The 18,163-nt window shown below is 40.5% G+C and overlaps 1 protein-coding gene across 5 annotated transcripts in view; it reads left to right on the forward strand.

The window, feature by feature from the left end:
* cald1a (caldesmon 1a) overlaps positions 1-16,076 on the forward strand; it is a 56,238-nt gene extending 40,162 nt beyond the window's left edge. The window contains exons 10-18 of one of the 5 annotated variants that reach the window (XR_015112509.1): positions 1,107-1,244; positions 4,958-5,001; positions 5,214-5,289; positions 5,927-6,067; positions 6,274-6,369; positions 8,623-8,691; positions 8,870-8,921; positions 9,911-9,947; positions 14,084-16,076. Coding sequence is in view for 4 of the 5 variants with exons in the window: in XM_086202293.1 (XP_086058419.1) it covers positions 1,107-1,244; positions 4,958-5,001; positions 5,214-5,289; positions 5,927-6,067; positions 6,274-6,369; positions 8,623-8,691; positions 9,911-9,947; positions 14,084-14,097 (615 nt within the window). In the remaining variant the exon portion in view is untranslated. The remainder of the gene's footprint in view (positions 1-1,106; positions 1,245-4,957; positions 5,002-5,213; positions 5,290-5,926; positions 6,068-6,273; positions 6,370-8,622; positions 8,692-8,869; positions 8,922-9,910; positions 9,948-14,083) is intronic. The other 4 variants (XM_086202293.1, XM_086202294.1, XM_086202296.1 and 1 more) reach the window with 4 other exon arrangements.
* The last annotated feature ends 2,087 nt before the right edge of the window (positions 16,077-18,163 follow it).

Raw genomic sequence — 18,163 nt, forward strand, 5'->3', positions numbered from 1 at the left:
ACTGTGCAGCAAAGTTTGTTATGACTCTGTACAACAATGCAATATAAAAAGTAAGAAATGGATACAGTGCAATAAAATGCAACAATAGATACAATAGCGGCACGGTGGTGCAGTGGTTAGGACTACCGCCTCACAGCAAGAAGGTTCCGGGTTCGAGCCCCAGCTCGGGCACGGGATCTTTCTGTGTACCCACATGGGTACTTTGACTTCCTCCCACAGTCCAAAGACATGCAAGAGAAGACTTGGCTAATACTGGAATTGAACATAGGAGTGTGAATGATTGTCTGTCTAAATGTGTTGCCCCTGTGATGGGCTTGTCCAGGGTGAACCCAGCCTCTCCCCCAAGGCTGCTGGGATAGGCTCCACCCCCCACGACCCTTAGCAGGATGTGTTCAAAATGGAAAATATTGTTGCTGATGCCGTGTACTCTTGCTTATTTGTGTGTGTGTGTGTGTGTATATATATATATATATATATATATATATATATATATATATATATATATATATATATATATATATATATATATATATATATATATATATATATATATATATATATATATATATATATAGTATGGATTATATTTTTGTTGTTTTTAGTTTTGATTGCTGTTTGCGAGACAAATTACCACTTAGGTACATTTTACACGCTCTGCATGTATAGGTAAAAGTGCATTGCTTAATTGTGGATTTGAAAATCCTTCTAAGAAAAATGGAAATTTCTTATGGCACGGTGGTGCAGTGGTCAGCACTGTCGCCTCACAGCAAGAGGGTTCCGGGTTCGAGTCCCGGCTCCAGAACAGGATCTTTCTATGTGGAGTCTGCATGTTCTCCCTGTTCCTGTGTGGGTTCTCTCTGGTACTCCAGCTTCCTCCCACAGTCCAAAGACATCAAGAGGGGACGAGGCTGATTGATACTCTAAATTGACTGTAGGTGTGACTGTGAGACTGAATGGTTGTCTGTCTCTGTGTGCTGGCCCTGCGATGGCCATAGCTGACAGAAAACTTAAAAATGTCTACCTTAACCATCAACATCATAGACTCTACTACTTAATTTCTTTCGGATTTCCATCTGCTAAACTGTCGAAACGTCTCTCTTTGTCAGGAGGAGAAGAGGAAGATGAAGGAGGAGATTGAGAGGAGGAGAGCAGAGGCAGCTGAGAAGAGACACAAGGTGGATGATGTTGTGGATGGGGAGGACAAACCATTCAAATGTGTCAGCCCTCGTGGTTCCTCTCTGAAGGTTTGTCCAACGTGACATATTTGTATATTATAGATATATAATGACATCAGCAGAACCCCCCCCCCCCCAATTCGGATCCCTCAGTGAGAAATATTCTGCCATGGATTTGCAAACATGTAAAGTTGACGTTTTGTAAACTTGGAACATAATAAACCCAATTAATTCTGTGTGCAAAGCTAAGTAACCAAAAATGCAAATTGTATCTTGTGTTCAAACAGATGAACACACTTTCCTACAGTGTAGATATTGTTTGTTTTGTGTGTGTGGAAAAGGCAAAGCAGAAAAATTTGGATGCCAAACAGTCGCGCTCATAATTCACTAGTATCTTGCTCGAGGACACTTCGACATGGTCACCAGGGTCGAGGATCGAACCAGCGACCCTTCGGTTGCTAGACGGCCACTCTACCCCTGAGCCATGGACGATATGCTCGCACAAGGACAGCTCTCCTGTGTTCTGATTTTACATCCTTAAGTTTCTATTTCCAAAAAAAAAAAATCTTAAATTGAAATTAACTGTCATGTCACTTGAAAGAGGGAAAATGTTCATGTTTGGGGCGTAAGAACAGAATAAATCGCATCTCATATTGAATGAGTGGCGCATTCAATTTAAAATGTTAAATAACGCTCAAAAGCATACCAGTGGTTTAGTTAAGTTAGGCTTCAGAGAAAAGAAAGACACTTGGTAGGTGCCGAAGCTAAATCTGTGTAATTTACAACTTAATTGTTTTCTGAAAAAAGGTTGGTTGACCCCTTAGCCTTGCATTGCGTAGCCAAAGTGATGACAGTTTCACACTTAACTTTTTGACCTTGGTGAGAAACCAATTTGTCTCCTCACTTATTCTCAGCATTCTCACACACGAGCACTGTCATTGTTGAGTGCAACACAGCACGTGTAATTCCTCCAAACAACGATAACTAAGAAGCCAACTGCCTATCTTGTACATTTTTGCTCGTTCTCACATCCTGCCGAGCCTTGCCGTCAGCACCTGGAACGGCCAAATTCCACGAGTAATTCCAAATATTAGGAGACCTGTATCTGCTCTATCATGTGGTTGAGCTCTCTTCATTAAGTGCTCTCTGCCTGAGTTGAGGGACTTTTCGTAAACGATGAGAGACCGGATGAACCAGGAGTCCGTTACGTGCCAATTTTTAAATTCTGCTGACACACATAATAGAAATTGAATCAAATGGCTGCAGTGTTTTATCCCCTCAAATATGAATACCGTAAATTCTGGACTATAAGCCGCAACTTTTTTTCGACGCTTCGTGCCCTGCGGCTTATACTCCGGTGCGTCTTATACGAGGATTTTACCTTCACCCTGGGGTGTGGCGGGCAGCGGCAGCGGGCAGTAATTCCCTATTGTTCCTGATGGTAGCTCCAAGTACCGTACTTAGGGAAATTCTTAGCTAAATGTTATGGTAATTTCTCTAAGTACTGTACTTGGACCGTCCAGTCCATGCAGTGTAAAAAGAGCGTCACACGATATTTTCAGTCATTTGTACTCACCCTCAAGATGGAGAGCAGAAGAAGGAATGCTTATGATGCAGCTTTCAAGTTAAAGGCAATCAATCTGGCGGTTAAAGATGGAAATAGAGCTGCAGCACGTAAGTTTGGCGTAAACGAATCGATGGTGAGACGCTGGAGGTGGCAACATGACGAACTGACCCAATGCAAAAAGACGACAAAAGCTTTCAGAGGTCATAATAGCAGATGGCCCGGACTTGAAACAATCGGAAGACTGGGTCAACACGCAGAGAACGGGCGGCCGAGGTGTTTCCACCGTGCACCGCGGCTTATTTACAGGTGCGGCTTATACGTGTACAAAGTTGATTTTTTCCCCTAAAATAAGCATCTGCGGCTTACATAACGGTGCGCTCTATCGTCCGGAATTTACGGTACCTGTTTGCAGCATTGCTAGGAGCCGACCCCCACACTCTGGAAATTTAAAGGGACTTTCAGCCGGGGGAGATATCTCATAAATGACAGCTAAGAGTGGTACTGCCCCCATCTTAGTGAGATCGTAGACTTCGTGTGTGTGTGTGTGTGTGTGTGTGTGTGTGTGTGTGTGTGTGTGTGTGTGTTAAAACTGAGGTTTGCCCAATTACATGAACAAATTGAAACTTTTTCAGACTGTATGCAAAGCTTACTGCCTGTTACTGCACCACTCACTTGTGGCCTGTTTATTTATTTTTTTTAACGAATTACTAAATGATAGACTTTGGCTTTCTCTTCAGTCCATTGTTTTAAAGGTTTGTTTTTGGCACTTTTGGCAAATAATTCTTTTTAGTTGTATTACAACCATAAAAATGTATGTGGTTTAAAAGCAATTTCGAATTATTAACAGCGATCATTTACTTAATTACCTGTCAATATAGAGCAGCCTGACTTTTCATCAAGAGTTTTGATTCTGGCTCGATTATTGAAATTCAGTATTCACTGCTTTTTTTTAGCTGTTGGCTTCAACCATTTCTTGCAGGAATGTTAAATGTTTTTGTTCCACAAATATTTCAGTTGCTGTTTGAGTTACGGTAAAGAAATATGCTTCACTGTCGGCGATCACCACCCAGTGGGATACACTGTAAAAGGAATTGCCTACATCCCATCAGTAGTAACCCTTCCGTTGGTGTGGATAATGTCCTTTAGGAGAGAGGAACATAGGGAAGGAGTGTCTGGCAGGAAGAAGATACGAGTTAACAGGATAACTGTTAAAGCATTCAGATGGCCTGAGTGGGGAATTTCCCGTCATTTCCCGTATTTTCCGGAACTTCCACGTTGGGCATCAAGCGATTACAAGTTGTTTTTTTATCATCAGGAGTCGAAGAGGGCTTTTTTGTTTTCTTCTGTATTTCTTTTATATTTAATTTCTTAATGAGCATCTAAGAAACACATGCATCATGCCCCTTTTAGCCTTTTCCTATATTGCATATTGAGATAAATCATCCTCTCAGATTCCCAAAGTCCAAGGATGAGACGTGTGTGTGTGTCGCATTGAATTTATGAAAAAAAAAAATATGAAAAAAAATCTACAAAGTGATTTGCGTTCATATGTTAATTGATGGCTGCACGGTGGTGCAGTGGTTTGCACTGTTGCCTCACATCCTGAAGGTTCAGGGTTCGAGTCACAGCTCCAGCACAGGATCTTTCTGTGTGGAGTCTCCATGTTCTCCCTGTTCCTGTGTGGGTTCTCTCTGGTACTCCAGCTTCCTCCCACAGTCCAAAGACATCAAGAGGGGACGAGGCTGATTGATACTCTAAATTGACCGTAGGTGTGAGTGTGAGTGTGAATGGTTGTTTGTCTCTATGTTGTTTGTCTCTATGTGTTGGCCCTGTGATGGACTGGGGACCTGTCTAGGGTGAACCCCGCCTCTCGCCTGAACGCCGCAGCGATAGGCTCCAGCCCCCCTGCGGCCCTTAACAGGAATAAGCGGAAGAAAATGGATGGATGGATGGATGGAAGGATGATTCTGCTGTAAATCATTATGGGTTCATCGATAATCAATTAACCACTGCACCACCATGCCACCCAGCAAAATCATTCATATTCAAATGCAGCTGTGGGTATTTTATAAACACATTCCTCTTCCCCGCTACACATCAGTGATAGAGACATGGGACATGTCAAGATTCCTGAGGGATGAAATGTGTTCCAGTGATGTACATTATTCATGTGCAATATTTATTGACCCAGAGCTCTTGTGACGTTTCTCTGCAGATTGGAGAGAGGGCAGAATTTCTGAACAAGTCAGCACAAAAAAGGTAAAAAAAAAAAATAAAAAAAAAATCCCCCAGTTCATGTTTTGTCTCTGTAAAAAAAAGCTCTTCCGGAGCTTGTAACTCTGACTCCTGTTTTGCTAAGTAGCATGACCGTAACCCAGGGTTGAAGCTATAATACCAAATTGGGTTTGTAAGTGTTTGCCTTTTTTTTTCTTGTGTTCTCTGCTCTTATACTAAATCCATTCCCCCGGCAGCACAGTAAAGATGTCTCATTCTCCTGTGGTGTCCAAGATCGACAACAGGCTGGAGCAGTACACCTCAGCTGCTCAGGTTAGCGTCACATTTACCATAGAGATGCCCAAATAACAAGGTAAAGGAAACAAGAGTAACCTGTAAGGCCTTGTTCAGACTGCCTGTCCACAGGTCAGCATATCTGGATTATATTCAGTTTGACTTTCACAGTCTGAACAGCCAAAAATCACAAGAAATCTGATCATGCGCATTGATCCAACAGGTTTAGGAGTTGAGGTCTGATTACTACAGATGCCTCTCATTCTGGATGTTCTGGGCACTCGCATAGCATTTGCAGAGTGTCACAACAAATCTCATCTAATCACCTGCAAAAAGCAGTATGGACAGATAAAGATTTGATTTAAGACAAATCTGATTTGCCTGCATCAAGAAAGGCCTTGACTTGCATCCCAGAAATCTGTTTCAAGGAAATCTTGTCTCTCTGTTTGAAGACTTCAGTTCCAGTCTTGACATGCTGAAAACCTGATTATGAATCTAAAAATAGCCCAGCTATTTGTTTTTTTTTTTTAACTTGCTGTTCATCTGCATACCCAAAGCAAAAAAGTCATATTTCTAAAAGCTCTCTGGAAACATATCAGATACATTGTATTGCCACCAAGGTCACGTATGTTTTTCTTTAAAAAAAAAAATTAAACCCAATGTGTTGCCGTTGCAGAGGGAGAACAGGGAGTCTAGGTCCCCTCGCTCTGGAGCAGTGGACCTACCCATGGTCACTGACAGCATACGAAACATCAAGAGCATGTGGGAGAAAGGCAGTGTGTTCAGCTCACCCGGAGGTGGCGGGAGCACATTCAAGGTACTAGAGGGGTAATTTTGATGAAACTTGTGTAAACTTGTTCACTGTAGGTAAAGGTGTGTGTGTGTGTGTGTGTGTGTGTGCGTGCGTGTGTACATGTAAGTACAGTATAATAAGAGGAAAGAGTCCAATTCACTGGCACTTCCTAGTTAGGCTCATTGCCTGTGACAACTAGACTAGCTTCACCTTTGACCTCGTCCACACAGGAAGCAGCTGTGATGAAGACAGGTGTGGCAGGTCGCATCAACGACTGGCTGAATAAAACTCCCGAGAGCGGCAAAGTGCCGGGAGCAAAGCCGACGGTAGGTTATCTGTGTAGCGACCCCTGTCATAACTGTTAGAGTTCAGGTTTTTTTACAGCTCTGCCTGCTTTTATTTTGATAAGACTCTTCAGGGGCTCTATTTCCTCAGGATCTCAGGATCTACACATCTGCTGTCTATGCTTGTAGAAGAAGAGAATAAAATAAACCCAAGATGTCACCTATTTGAATACTGGTCTTACAGCAATTTTACATAATAATCTATTCAACCTTTTAAGAACCTGCTGTGGTGTCACTCATGCAGTGTTTTTAAAATCTGCAGGTGTTTTATAATAATTTCAAATGAGGCAACAATTGACCTGTCCAGTGTGTGCCCCACCTCTTGCCTGAAGGCAGCAGGGATAGGCTGCAGCCCCCCAGCAACCCTTAACAGGATAAGCGGTAGAAAATGGAATGGAGGGATGGATGGATCGATGCAAAAATTGGTTACTTTGTCCTCTCAGATGTTTGAGAGCTGTGATCTGCCTGGCACCACCTGCTGGGCTTTATGAGAATAACATTTTCAAATGAACATCAACGTTCATTATTAAAACTGTAATAACATGTGGATAAGTTAGACGGCACCAGTTTTGAGACATCTGTGCATTTTATCATAAGCTCTGCTAGCACGCAGGGCTGTAGCGGTACGCTAATCTTGTGATATATATCACGATATTCAGCTCACGATACGATTCGATACACTCACATCCTTTTATGAATGATATCAAAGGGACAAAGTGATTTTGGTGACATCTTGTGATTGTTCCATTGACTTGGATTGAATTCATTGAACTGAAAGCAACAATGACACAACATATGGCTCTGACCGGCAGCTTGCAAATGCTGGACAAAAGGAATCAAAGATGTGGTGAGAAAATTAGTTTCGTTTATTGAAACTGAGTGCGAATTGTAGCTTGCAAGCTTTTGAAAAGTAAAGTGAACAATGGAGAGTTTAAGTGCAGCAAGTGGCCTTCTTTGGTAGCCTTTTTTTAGCTTGATACTGAATATATGAGGTAGCTACTAGCCAGTCTAGCCACCAGGTTAACTAAAAATAAACCATGGCAGCCAATTCTTTTTTTTCAAATAGATAACACAGACAAATGTTGAAATATTGAATATTTCCAAAAGTCTGATGGGAATATTTCAAAAGTTAAGTTAAACTTGAAGATTGAAAAACTGAAAATTGCTGTATTAATAAATCCTTTCTTAAAAATGGACTCCCTTCAACTCCATTTCATAAACCCTGCCCCCTTCCATGATACTCATTCATCCCTGTCAAGAGATGATCGTATAAAGTGCGGAAATAAGTTGTAAAATACCTCAAATCTTTTCTTTTAATACTCATTTCAACTCTCTGTAAACCCTGTAAAACCTGAGCAATCAAATTCCAGGACTCCGAAACTGGAATGTTTCTCGGAATTTCGGAGAAGTTTTTAATAGCATCAAAAAAGAAATGACAAATCATTTTTTACATATGTGTGTTTTGATTGTATCACAACTTATAAATTCTGCTTTTTTCCCACCTTTTCCTAGCGGTTTTTTTTGCTCTTCACATGCAGAACAAAACATTAACTCTGACACCGATCTTATGTTATTTTCTTCCCCAAGCAGTTTAAAACTGAGAAACCAACATTTGTCCGTTGTAGCCTGCAACAAAGTCATACAGCTACAAACATGTTGTATGATAAAATGAAAATGAAATAAGGCCTTTAAGTGTGTCTGTAAAATGTTAAATGTGTGTTCATGTCAGCAGTTAAGATGTTCTGTTGAAAGTACAGTTGTGTGAGGCTCTATTAGAGACGGAAGAAAGACGTAAGAGTGCATTTTACAATAGATGGAATGGCCAAAATCAAGCAGCTTGTAAAAATATGAGATACAAGGTAGTGTTTTTTGCATAAATGGCAAAAAAAGAAAACTTTTTTCGTGAACTTTCCGTTTGGTAGGGAAATGTTGAACCTTTTTTTTTTTTTACTTCAGATAATGGAGTTTGTCCCAAAAGTTGTTGAAACCTTCAGGGATTCGGTAGCAAGTGTGCCTTTGTGTCAGACTGGAAGTGGGGAGGGTTTGGGCCGAAAAAAGGCTGTTGGTTGCTATGGTACCCTGAAACTTTCTGCTCGGTCGACATTTGCTCCTTATCCGTCAACCTCTCTCGTTCCTTTTCTCTGCTACAGCATGGTGACTATTTCTGAATTAACCCCCGAATGCTTAGCATTGCGGTTATGATGTCTCTTATGGCTCTGTTTGTCTCTCTACTAGGACCTGAAGCCTGTTGATGTCACCAACAAGAGAAGTCTATGGGAAAACAAGGGCACCTCTCCAACCAAAGTAGGTTAGATTGAAGTTATTCACACAACACAAGGAGTAATCCAGGTGAAACGCCTCCGTACGATAAATCCCATTTCTTTTTGTCTTCGTTGTTTGGAGCCTATCCTTTTTGGTTCCCAGTTGTCATTCAAAAGTATCTCAATGATGGGAGTAACTTGTGTTTGTTTTTGTTTTTAAGAACTCTCATAGCTAGTTCGCCCCAGCATTAGATCTGGAATAATCCTGGAGAGGTAAAAGAGAATCGATTCTCAAAGCTCTTATCACAAAATGACCTCACGCTTTGCTGTCACACTGCTGTTCTTTTCACTCTGTCACTGGCAAAGCTGCATCATAATCACACTCATGGGAGTTTAATTTGACAAATGTGTGATTTGCATGTCTGTTCGGGGACTCCTTTACATGCAAAGTCTCGTCCTTTTGAAGTTTGAAACGTTTCATTTAAGAGCAGCAACTTGAACCTATCAGAATTATGCTGTTGACTGTATTAACATTTTTTTTAAAGCCAACTGTACCAAAAAAAAAAAAAAAAAAAAAAATCCAAAAGATTCCAGTTCAGTGCAAATTCTGCATTGTAAATGCTTTAACAGTCTGCCTTTTGTCCAACGCCGGCTGAACGCTTCTCACTGTTGACTGTTTCACTTCTTCTGACTGGCTTTCAGCAACCACAAATCACTATTCCAGTTCAACTGTGCTTTTCATTGCTTTTAATGGAGACGGTTTACTGTGGAAAGAAAGGTGCCTTGCTAAATTGCACTGTGGCAGTTTGACAGCACTGAATCATGAACTCCTTACATCGGGCTAAACCTGGTCTTGTGGAATTTTAAAATTCAAATAAGGGTGTGTTTTTATAGCTGCTTAGCAAAAGGGAAAAAAGAGGATGTTCCACCTACCCACTTTGTTTTTTTACCTCATTGCTAGCATGGTTATGGTGCATTCCTGCAGCCAACAGTTGCTGGGCAGACCAGAGGCTGTGGGACACCAAAGTGAGTCATGGAGTCGGAGGGCACCAGGTGGCGGTCAGCACTGACATAAAATGAGGTGTGGGCAGGACAGGTAGCAGTTCGTTATTAGCTAACGATGCCGTGATGTCAGAGAAGGCAAGTAGAATGAGAACAAAGCTTGATGAGTTCAGGCTTCTTTTCAGGGGAAGGTGATCAATTAGAGGGGCGGTTCTGCATGTGTTGACTGTCCTTGACCTTCCTCTCTTCGTATCTTGTAGGTTGCAGGCAGTGTGGACACCAAATCAGTCACCAACGGTGAGTGTTGCCAGCACACCAGAAACATTTTCGATCGCAACTTCAGAGCTTCTGAGTACGTGTTCAAGGAAACACAGAAATGGGTCAGCAGTTGATGTTTTTGGATGTACTTGTGGCTCCAATATGTCAACTTTTCAAATCTTTTTTATGACCACAACCTTTTTTTTTTTTTCTTCATTTTTCTGGGTGTTAGAAACTAAAAAAAACAAAAAAAATCGGATTTACTGAACCCACACTCATTGTTTTGCTGAAATAACAGCACTGAAATAAACACACTATGTTGCACACCTTGTATACCCTGACCCAGACGAAAGATTTATAATGATGGAATATCTGTAGTGGTCACTCCAAAAATATGGCACGGTGAAAGAAGTGGCCTTCGTCTCAGTCTTATAACCAAAGACAGATTTGGACAAAATTCCCGCAAATAGGAGGATGCTCCCTTTCAAATGTGGTACTAAGATGCATCCTGAGTGGACAAGTCCAAGTGCAAGTCCAGAACCCGTTGAGATCCAGTCATGTGGACCGCATTCAGAGCTGGTCTGGGCCACAAGTGGTCACTGCATTCAAGAACTGCAAATGTCCCTCGGATCTCATTGGAGGACCGCAGCTGTGTAAGCAGAAGTACATTTTCGTGTACACGAGGCCATTATTAAGTGCATCAAACGTCTTTGTTGATATTTTTCATCCTGCAACAGACCAGGGAAGAGACCCAGCCCATAACATCTGGTCCTGCTTTTGATTTCGGCCAGACACAGCACATGAAGCATCGCTGTATCTCACTAGTCAGGTGTGCCCTTGATGGATTGTGATGGAAACAAGCTTATGAATTGCAACTCCCTATTTTGTTTAAAATCAACCTGAACAGCATATTGCAGGACAGTTAGGGCTCTTAAAGGAAGTAGGATTCATTCAGTGCCTTTATCGTCATTTTCGAGTTGTACAGTGAGATTTGGTGCCTCCAGGGGTATGCACGCTAACTTCACAAACAATTAAAGACCGTATAACATTTAAAAGCAATGAATAGGTTTAAAAACAAAGAGTTGACAAAAGCAGAATTAAAAATGATGACGTGGATATCGCAGATTAATGTTGCTCATCAGCAGGACATGTTCACATACCCAGTTTATGATCGCATGTGTAAAGAGTGTCAGTGTTTTTGCACATACTCATCGAGCGGTTATTTAGCAGAATTAAGTTCCGTCATGGCACTTCTGTATAAACTTTTAAGGGATCTGGAATTTCATTTTAGAATCTCTGTAGGGCCTCCCAGAGGGCCACACACATCACAAAGTAGTGGTGGAATTTGCAGGTCGTCAGTAGTGACGAGACAGATTCATCGTCAAGGGCCCCGATCCTACACCTTTTTTCAATGAGAAGAAAAAATGAGTTTCTTTGAAACTTGTATTGTGTGAGCTTGATTCATTTACAGCATGGAAAACAAGTGTTGAACCCGTCACCAATTTTCTTCATAAATATGTTTCTAAAGGTGCGACTGACATGAATTTTGACACCAGATGTTGGTAATAACCCATGCAACCCACGCATGCAAAGAAATCAAGCCATAGATAGATGTCCATAAATTAAGTTGTGTCAAAAAATGTCATGTCACAGTAAAAAAATATTCAACACATGAAGAAATGGAGGTGCAAAAAAGTATGGAAAGCCAAGACGCCAGCTGAAAGCAACCCTGCCCCTTGTCAGTGCAAGTTAATATAAACTGGTTCAGTTCCAGTTGATGGTCTGTAAAAAGGTGTCTCATTGCCAAGGTGTCATACAAGAAACGTCTCCTGATGGGCAAAAGCAAAGCGGTCTTTCAAGACTGGCTCAACCTTATTGTTGCAAACCATACCGATGGCTTGGCACAGAAGGGTTTGGCCACGACCAGGTGCTTCTCGCAAGATTTCTGACAGATGAGTTAAAAGAATTAACAGAAGAGTTGTCCAAGAGCCAAGGACCAGTGGTGGAGAGCTTCAGAAAGACCCGGAATTAGCAGGTACAATTGTTTCAAAGAAAACACTAAGATGCACTCAACAGCCATTGCGTATGCACGCCTTCCAAGCAAGACTCCATTGCTGAAGAAAAAACATGTTGATGCTCGCTTAAAGTTTGCTGCAAAATACTGGAAGAACATACTCTGGTCATATGAGACCAAAATTGAACTCTTTGGATGCCAGAATACACACCATGTTTGGAGGTCAAATGGAACTGCGCATCACCCCAAAACAACACCATACTGACAGTGACGTCTGGAGATGGGAACACCGTGTTGTGGGGCTGGTTTTCAGCATACGGCACTGGCAAACTTCATAAAATTGAAGGGAGGATGAATGGAGAAATGTACTTAAGACATTTCGGCAAAACAACGATCCCAAACACAGCCAAGGAAACTCTCACTTGGTTTCAGAGAAAGGAATCACCTGACTTGAATCCGATAGAAAATCTATGGAAGGACTAAAGATCAGAGTTCATAGAAGAGGCCCAGGAAACCTTCAGGATTTGAAGACTGTTTGGGTGGAAGAATGGGCCAAGATCACACCTGCGCCTGCAACTAGTTTCTCCATACAGGAGGCACCTTGAAGTTATTACCAACAAAAGCTTTTGTACTTGGTATTAAATAAATTTAAGTGCGTTCAATCATTTTTTTCCCCCGTCATAACCATTTTATTACACACAACTTAATTTATGGACATCTAAAGTGATTTCTTTGATGTGTGGGTTGCACAGATTGTTACCGACATCTGGTGAAAACCAATGTGTCGATAGCACCTTTAGAGGTACATTTACCGAGAAAAACGATGACGTGTTCAATACTTATTTTACCAGCTGTGTGTACCACCACGTTTCCCAAAGCCAATAAATGGACTTATCATAGCCAACGTATGGTCTTTTATAGTTTGTCATTTGTCCTCCACAGCATTTTAGGATGCCACAGTTGCATTGCTGGCTATTTTAGCTCTCGCTCAAGCACAGTCTCCTCCTCCACTCGTTCCTGCAGCAGGCAGAATGGGCCTTCGTCCTTGAGGGTGCACCAGTTTACCCCTATAAACCCCCTCAGCAGCCGCCTCGACACAACTCAAACCTTTCAGCACTGCCACTCGTGTGTCCACTTTTATGGCTCAGATAGCTGTCCTGCCTTTCAAAGTTTTACAGGCAGCATTCCCACCAGGCTGGTTTGTCACTTTACTTGCTGGTATGTTGGAATTTTAAAAAACCATCTCAGTCTAACTAGGAGGGAGACTGAGGCTTTGAACTGACTCTGCATTCGTTTCGGGAAATTGGCCTCCAGTCTTAACAGATACATGACACCACATTGGACCACATACACGTTAGCAACCTTGTACTGTCCACATGTTCAGCGTCAATAGTTTCCAAAATTATTTTGACGAGTTTGGAATCAGCTTTGTGGGACAGTATTGAATTTAGAAGTATTTTTTAACCATCTTTATTCAAGTGAAGTCATAATTAGAACGTTGTTCTTCGAAATCTTGAGACAATGTTTCATGATGGTACATCCAATTATTTTGACAGTTTACAAACCCACGACGAAAAGAGCCATTGAAAAATCCCGGCACGTGTGCGGGATGTCTACTTTAATAGATGTTTACAAGGATTTTGTCTAAGACACTTTAATTTGAAGTTGATTCTTATTGTCTTGTGAAGAGGTTTTCAAAATTTGGGGACTTGATTGCGTGGACACTCTTGGCCATAGGTGTTCGTACACATCAGTCTGTTTAAAAAAGGGCAGACACTTTCAAACAAAACAAAAGCAGGTTAGGATGAACCATCCATTCGTCACTGTCGATCACTGGCTCGCTTCAAGATTGTTACTTGCATAATCTTATGAATTCAGCCGCCCGGAAGGTCAAGAAGAAGCAAAGAGCAAGCAACAACTAACCCTTGTGAACAAACATCCCCAGTAAAACGAACCCTTTCAAAAGATATTCATTCGATAATAAGAATTGCAACCAAGAAATCAGTATGAATTTTCTGTTTTAACTCCGTTTCAACAAAATAATTTAAACGGGTGGTATTCCATGAAGTGTTCATTGCGTCAGAAATCCAGTAAAGCTGACAAATATATATATATATATATAAATGTATATATATAATATTTGATGTGCTTCTTTCACCAGGTATGGGACATTAACATCTTGAAGGAGCTACTAAAACTGAGGACCACAACAATCCAAGACTCATCCTTTGACTTTGTCTTAAGTTACCAAATAATGACCACAATCCCAAAAGGGACCCCGAGGAAAAGGAGGGACAGGAGATACTCTGTCCGAGTACTGTACCGAAACAGCACCGCATGTTTTTGTACAGCCACTATGTTTAGTGCCTTTGCACAATGATATTTGCTTTCTAAAAGAAACAGACGCTGTGAAATTTGGACATTGGTTATAACTAAGTACTTGTTACAATCCTGCCAGCTAAAAAAAAAACAACAAAAAAAAACAACAACAACAAAAAAGACTGAAATTTCTATTCATCTGTTTTACTGCATTGGGACAATTTTGTTAGAAGATTAATGAAAGATTTCAGACGTCCACCACCCTAAGAAAGAAGTGGGTTAAATCTATTCTCTCCCTCATACTGCTCACTCTCCATCTCTTTTTAAGTTATATTTAAAGGACATTGCTATTTTATTCACCACCACTCACATAGAAATGTAAGCACTTCTAGAATTTAGCTGATTCCACTTTTATTATGTCTTACCAATAGTGTAGCAATGGTTTGAGTAATATATATTATCATGTTTTGAATATGACCTATCATACCTTATCTTATATAACACTTATACTCATAACAAAAAGGCATTTTGCTTTTTTTATGTATCCAGAAACTATTCACCAGCGGGCAGTTACTTTTTGGGATGATTGGAGTATTGAAGGCCATTACAACTTATTATCCTTTTTTTTTTTTGCCATTTTATTTATGTTTTTACGTGTTTACTAGCTGTCATGTGGCTTTTATAGCTGTTTGATCACTTTAAAATCTTCAGACATTCCTCTTTATGGCAGGTGCACAAAATGCCTTTGCTGCTTATAACTTCTTCTTTTTTTTTTTTTTTTTAAACGGTGTAGGAAATCAGCTTCTATGCACACTCCTATGCTCATTAATAGCTTTGTGATCGTGGGCATACAAACTAAAGTCAGGGTGCCTAAGCTTTTAACAAGATATCTCAACAATGCATTTGCCTCTATGTATTTTTTTCCGGCCTTATCATCACAACGAAAACATTCATGACAGCTGAGGTACAATACATGATTACCTCATAACTGTTTGACATTCCGATTTTCTTTCCCTGACATGGCCCACTCTCTTTTATAGAGCACAAGCACAGGCTTTTTATAATACGAATGGTTCACCAGGGCATTAAATTGATTAAAACTACTGCTCCAAAATCAGACAATCACATTCCCAGGCTTCATTCGCGGGGCCTCGACCAAAATATTATTTAAGGTTGACCTAACCTTTATGTTTGTAATACAGTGGTTACATTAATGCTGAATTCTTATTTTTTTACAACATTATGTCCATTTTGTGTCTTTTTTTTTTTTTTTTTTTAAGTTCTGAGATTTCTATGTTTGATCAGACACTTGTTTGTGTAGCGCCAAGCCTATGCAAATCACACTATTTGTAGTCTCTCTTAACTTAACCTTTACTCCCATTATAGTTTGATGGGGAACTGGATGAATGTTTTAACATTGTACCCTTGACTCAACAACAGCATTAAAGATATTGAGGTATTCCATATTGTTATTTTTCCTTCAATATACACTGTACTATGTGTGACAATTCAACATACAGTATCCTATTATACCCTGTTTTTAAGTAGTCAGTGAGTCACGTACACAAGTGCTGGCTGTGAAAGTACATTTAGCCTGCAATGTAATCGAGGTTGTTCATTTTCAGACGTTAAGTTCATTTTTCTTTGTTTTTTTTTTTTTGGAACTGTATTTTTATTAAACATAAAACAACACAACACAGAACATTCCTTGCCAGCGTCACAGAGTATGTATGACAGTTCGACAAAACAAGACAAAACACTGGGGTCCAGAAAGTTGAATAATAATAATAATGAATGAAAAGTAAATGAATAAATAAAGGGACAATTAAGATATTACAGCACTGTGTAGGGTTCCCTTCAGTTAGAGAGGTATCTTGTTATGGGTAGCCACCTCCTCAAAAAGACATCAGACCTTAATTGTAATTGAGCAGTTAAAGCCTCCACTCCAGACACCTCCCCCAGCTTCTGTTGCCATTGTGCCACTGTAGGTGGCTGTAAATTCATCCATTTTATTGTCACCATTTTCCTAGCGGTGATCAAGAGTATGTGTAACAGATACTTTTGGTCCCTGGTGTGCATATCTTTAGGAGTTAAATCGAGAAGAAACTGACTTGGGGTGAATTTTAAGTCGATTCCCAGAACTTTATTTATCTCGTTTTTTTTACCTCCTTCCAAAAAGGAAGCATCACTGGGCAGTCCCAAAATATGTGCAAATGGTCGCCAACCATTCCGCATTTTCTCCAACAGCATATTGCATTTGGGTCATCTACAAATTTGGAAATCATAGAGGGTGTCTTAAAAAAAAAACGTTTAAAATCGAATCGAATATATTTGGGATTACATAAAACCTTTCAAATGCAACAACAGCCGAACTAATAAAGCACGGTCAAGCAATTTTAATGGAGCAGCTTGATATTCTTGTGTCAGACTTACCGTAGCTTTGACAGCCAATTTAAACATCATCACCGGCAAGAAAAAGCTCAAATGGAGTGGTGTTTTACAGGTGTCAAACTCTAAGGTGTGAGGCACCCCCCCCCCCCCCCAAAAAAAATAAGGAAAAAGGAATCTAGGAAAACAAAAACAGGGTTACAATTGAGTAGGCGTAACTGTCGCTGGGGTTTACAAGGAGGATGGCGAACGAGCTACGTTGCCACCTGGATACCAAAGATGGCCAATGATTGCCCATGTCGAGCGTTGTAGTGAAACAGGTTTTTGATGTGAGAAACGTTGGGGAGGTCAAAGAAGACTTGTAAGATTTTAAACTGCGCTGCAGAGTTCTTCCACTTGGAAATAGATGGAAAACATTTGCCAAATCACGCTTAACACGAGCTAAAATTGACCTTATGGGAATCTTGTGCATTTTGCGGATAAAATATTCAACCAAAGTATTTGATGAAATAACATTTGATGGTGTAGTGCAGAAAATTGTTGGGACTGCCGTCTGGGGACGAAACATGCATGTTTAAAATGTCCCAATACTTAACTTTGAAATTGACAAAAAATAAAATAAAATAATAATGACATGAAGGATTGTATCCAAATCAAATGACCACAAATGTGTTTTCAGTTTTGATCTTAAAATAGGAGACGAAAAAAAAGTAGGTTGACGGTAAAATGTACGATTGCATTGTCGCCTTTTTACTTATGTGCAGTTGTTGCAATCATTTTATCTCTAGCCAAAAAAAGAGGGCAAAGCTTGCCTTCAGTGAAACAGATTATGAGTAGTCCTTGAAGGCAACATTCCTCTCCAGCTATAACTCCTCTTCTGCCTCCAACAATAGAAGTGTCAGTCATAGAAATGATAACCAGTCACTGAAATGATAACCAGTCATAGAAAAGATATGTGGTCACATGACAGTTAAGGTTGTATTAAGTGTGCGTTTTGGAGTGAGGGGTGATTGACCTCGTCTTTGTGTGGACATTAAGAACACTGTTCCTCAGATATAGAACAGGTAAGAGCTGTGTGAGGTGACCCCAGGGTACTCAGGGAGGAAGTAGCATTTTGCATTCTAATTGCATCTGCAATGAATCATGGTTGCTGTTTTTAATGGAGTCTCTATTAGATACGTGTTGTACAAATTTGAGCGGACTAAACCGGAGTGTTGCCCTAATAAGTAGCTGTTACTCATGAAGTAAAAAAAATGTTGAATCAAACGGGTTCAGATGAGGTCATCGTTGCTTTTCGTCGATGTGTTCTGAAGGTGCCAAGCTCGTTCCGGAGACTGCAGCGCTGATAACACGCTCTAGGCTTCGTCTTCACACAGTGCTACGCTGAAACTAAGAGCCACATGATTCTTGCCCCTGCCAAACTTTGTGTTATTCCTCTAGTTCACCCACACAGGGACTGACCGCATGCATTAAAGCAAATACTTTTGAAAACCCCAGTCACGACAGGCCTAAAACTTTGAATTCCTGACGGGCT

Source organism: Aulostomus chinensis, chromosome 4 (genome assembly GCF_037954235.1).
Source record: "Aulostomus chinensis isolate RoL2024-O1b breed Wild chromosome 4, RoL_Achi_v1.0, whole genome shotgun sequence".
Lineage (NCBI taxonomy): Eukaryota > Metazoa > Chordata > Actinopteri > Syngnathiformes > Aulostomidae > Aulostomus > Aulostomus chinensis.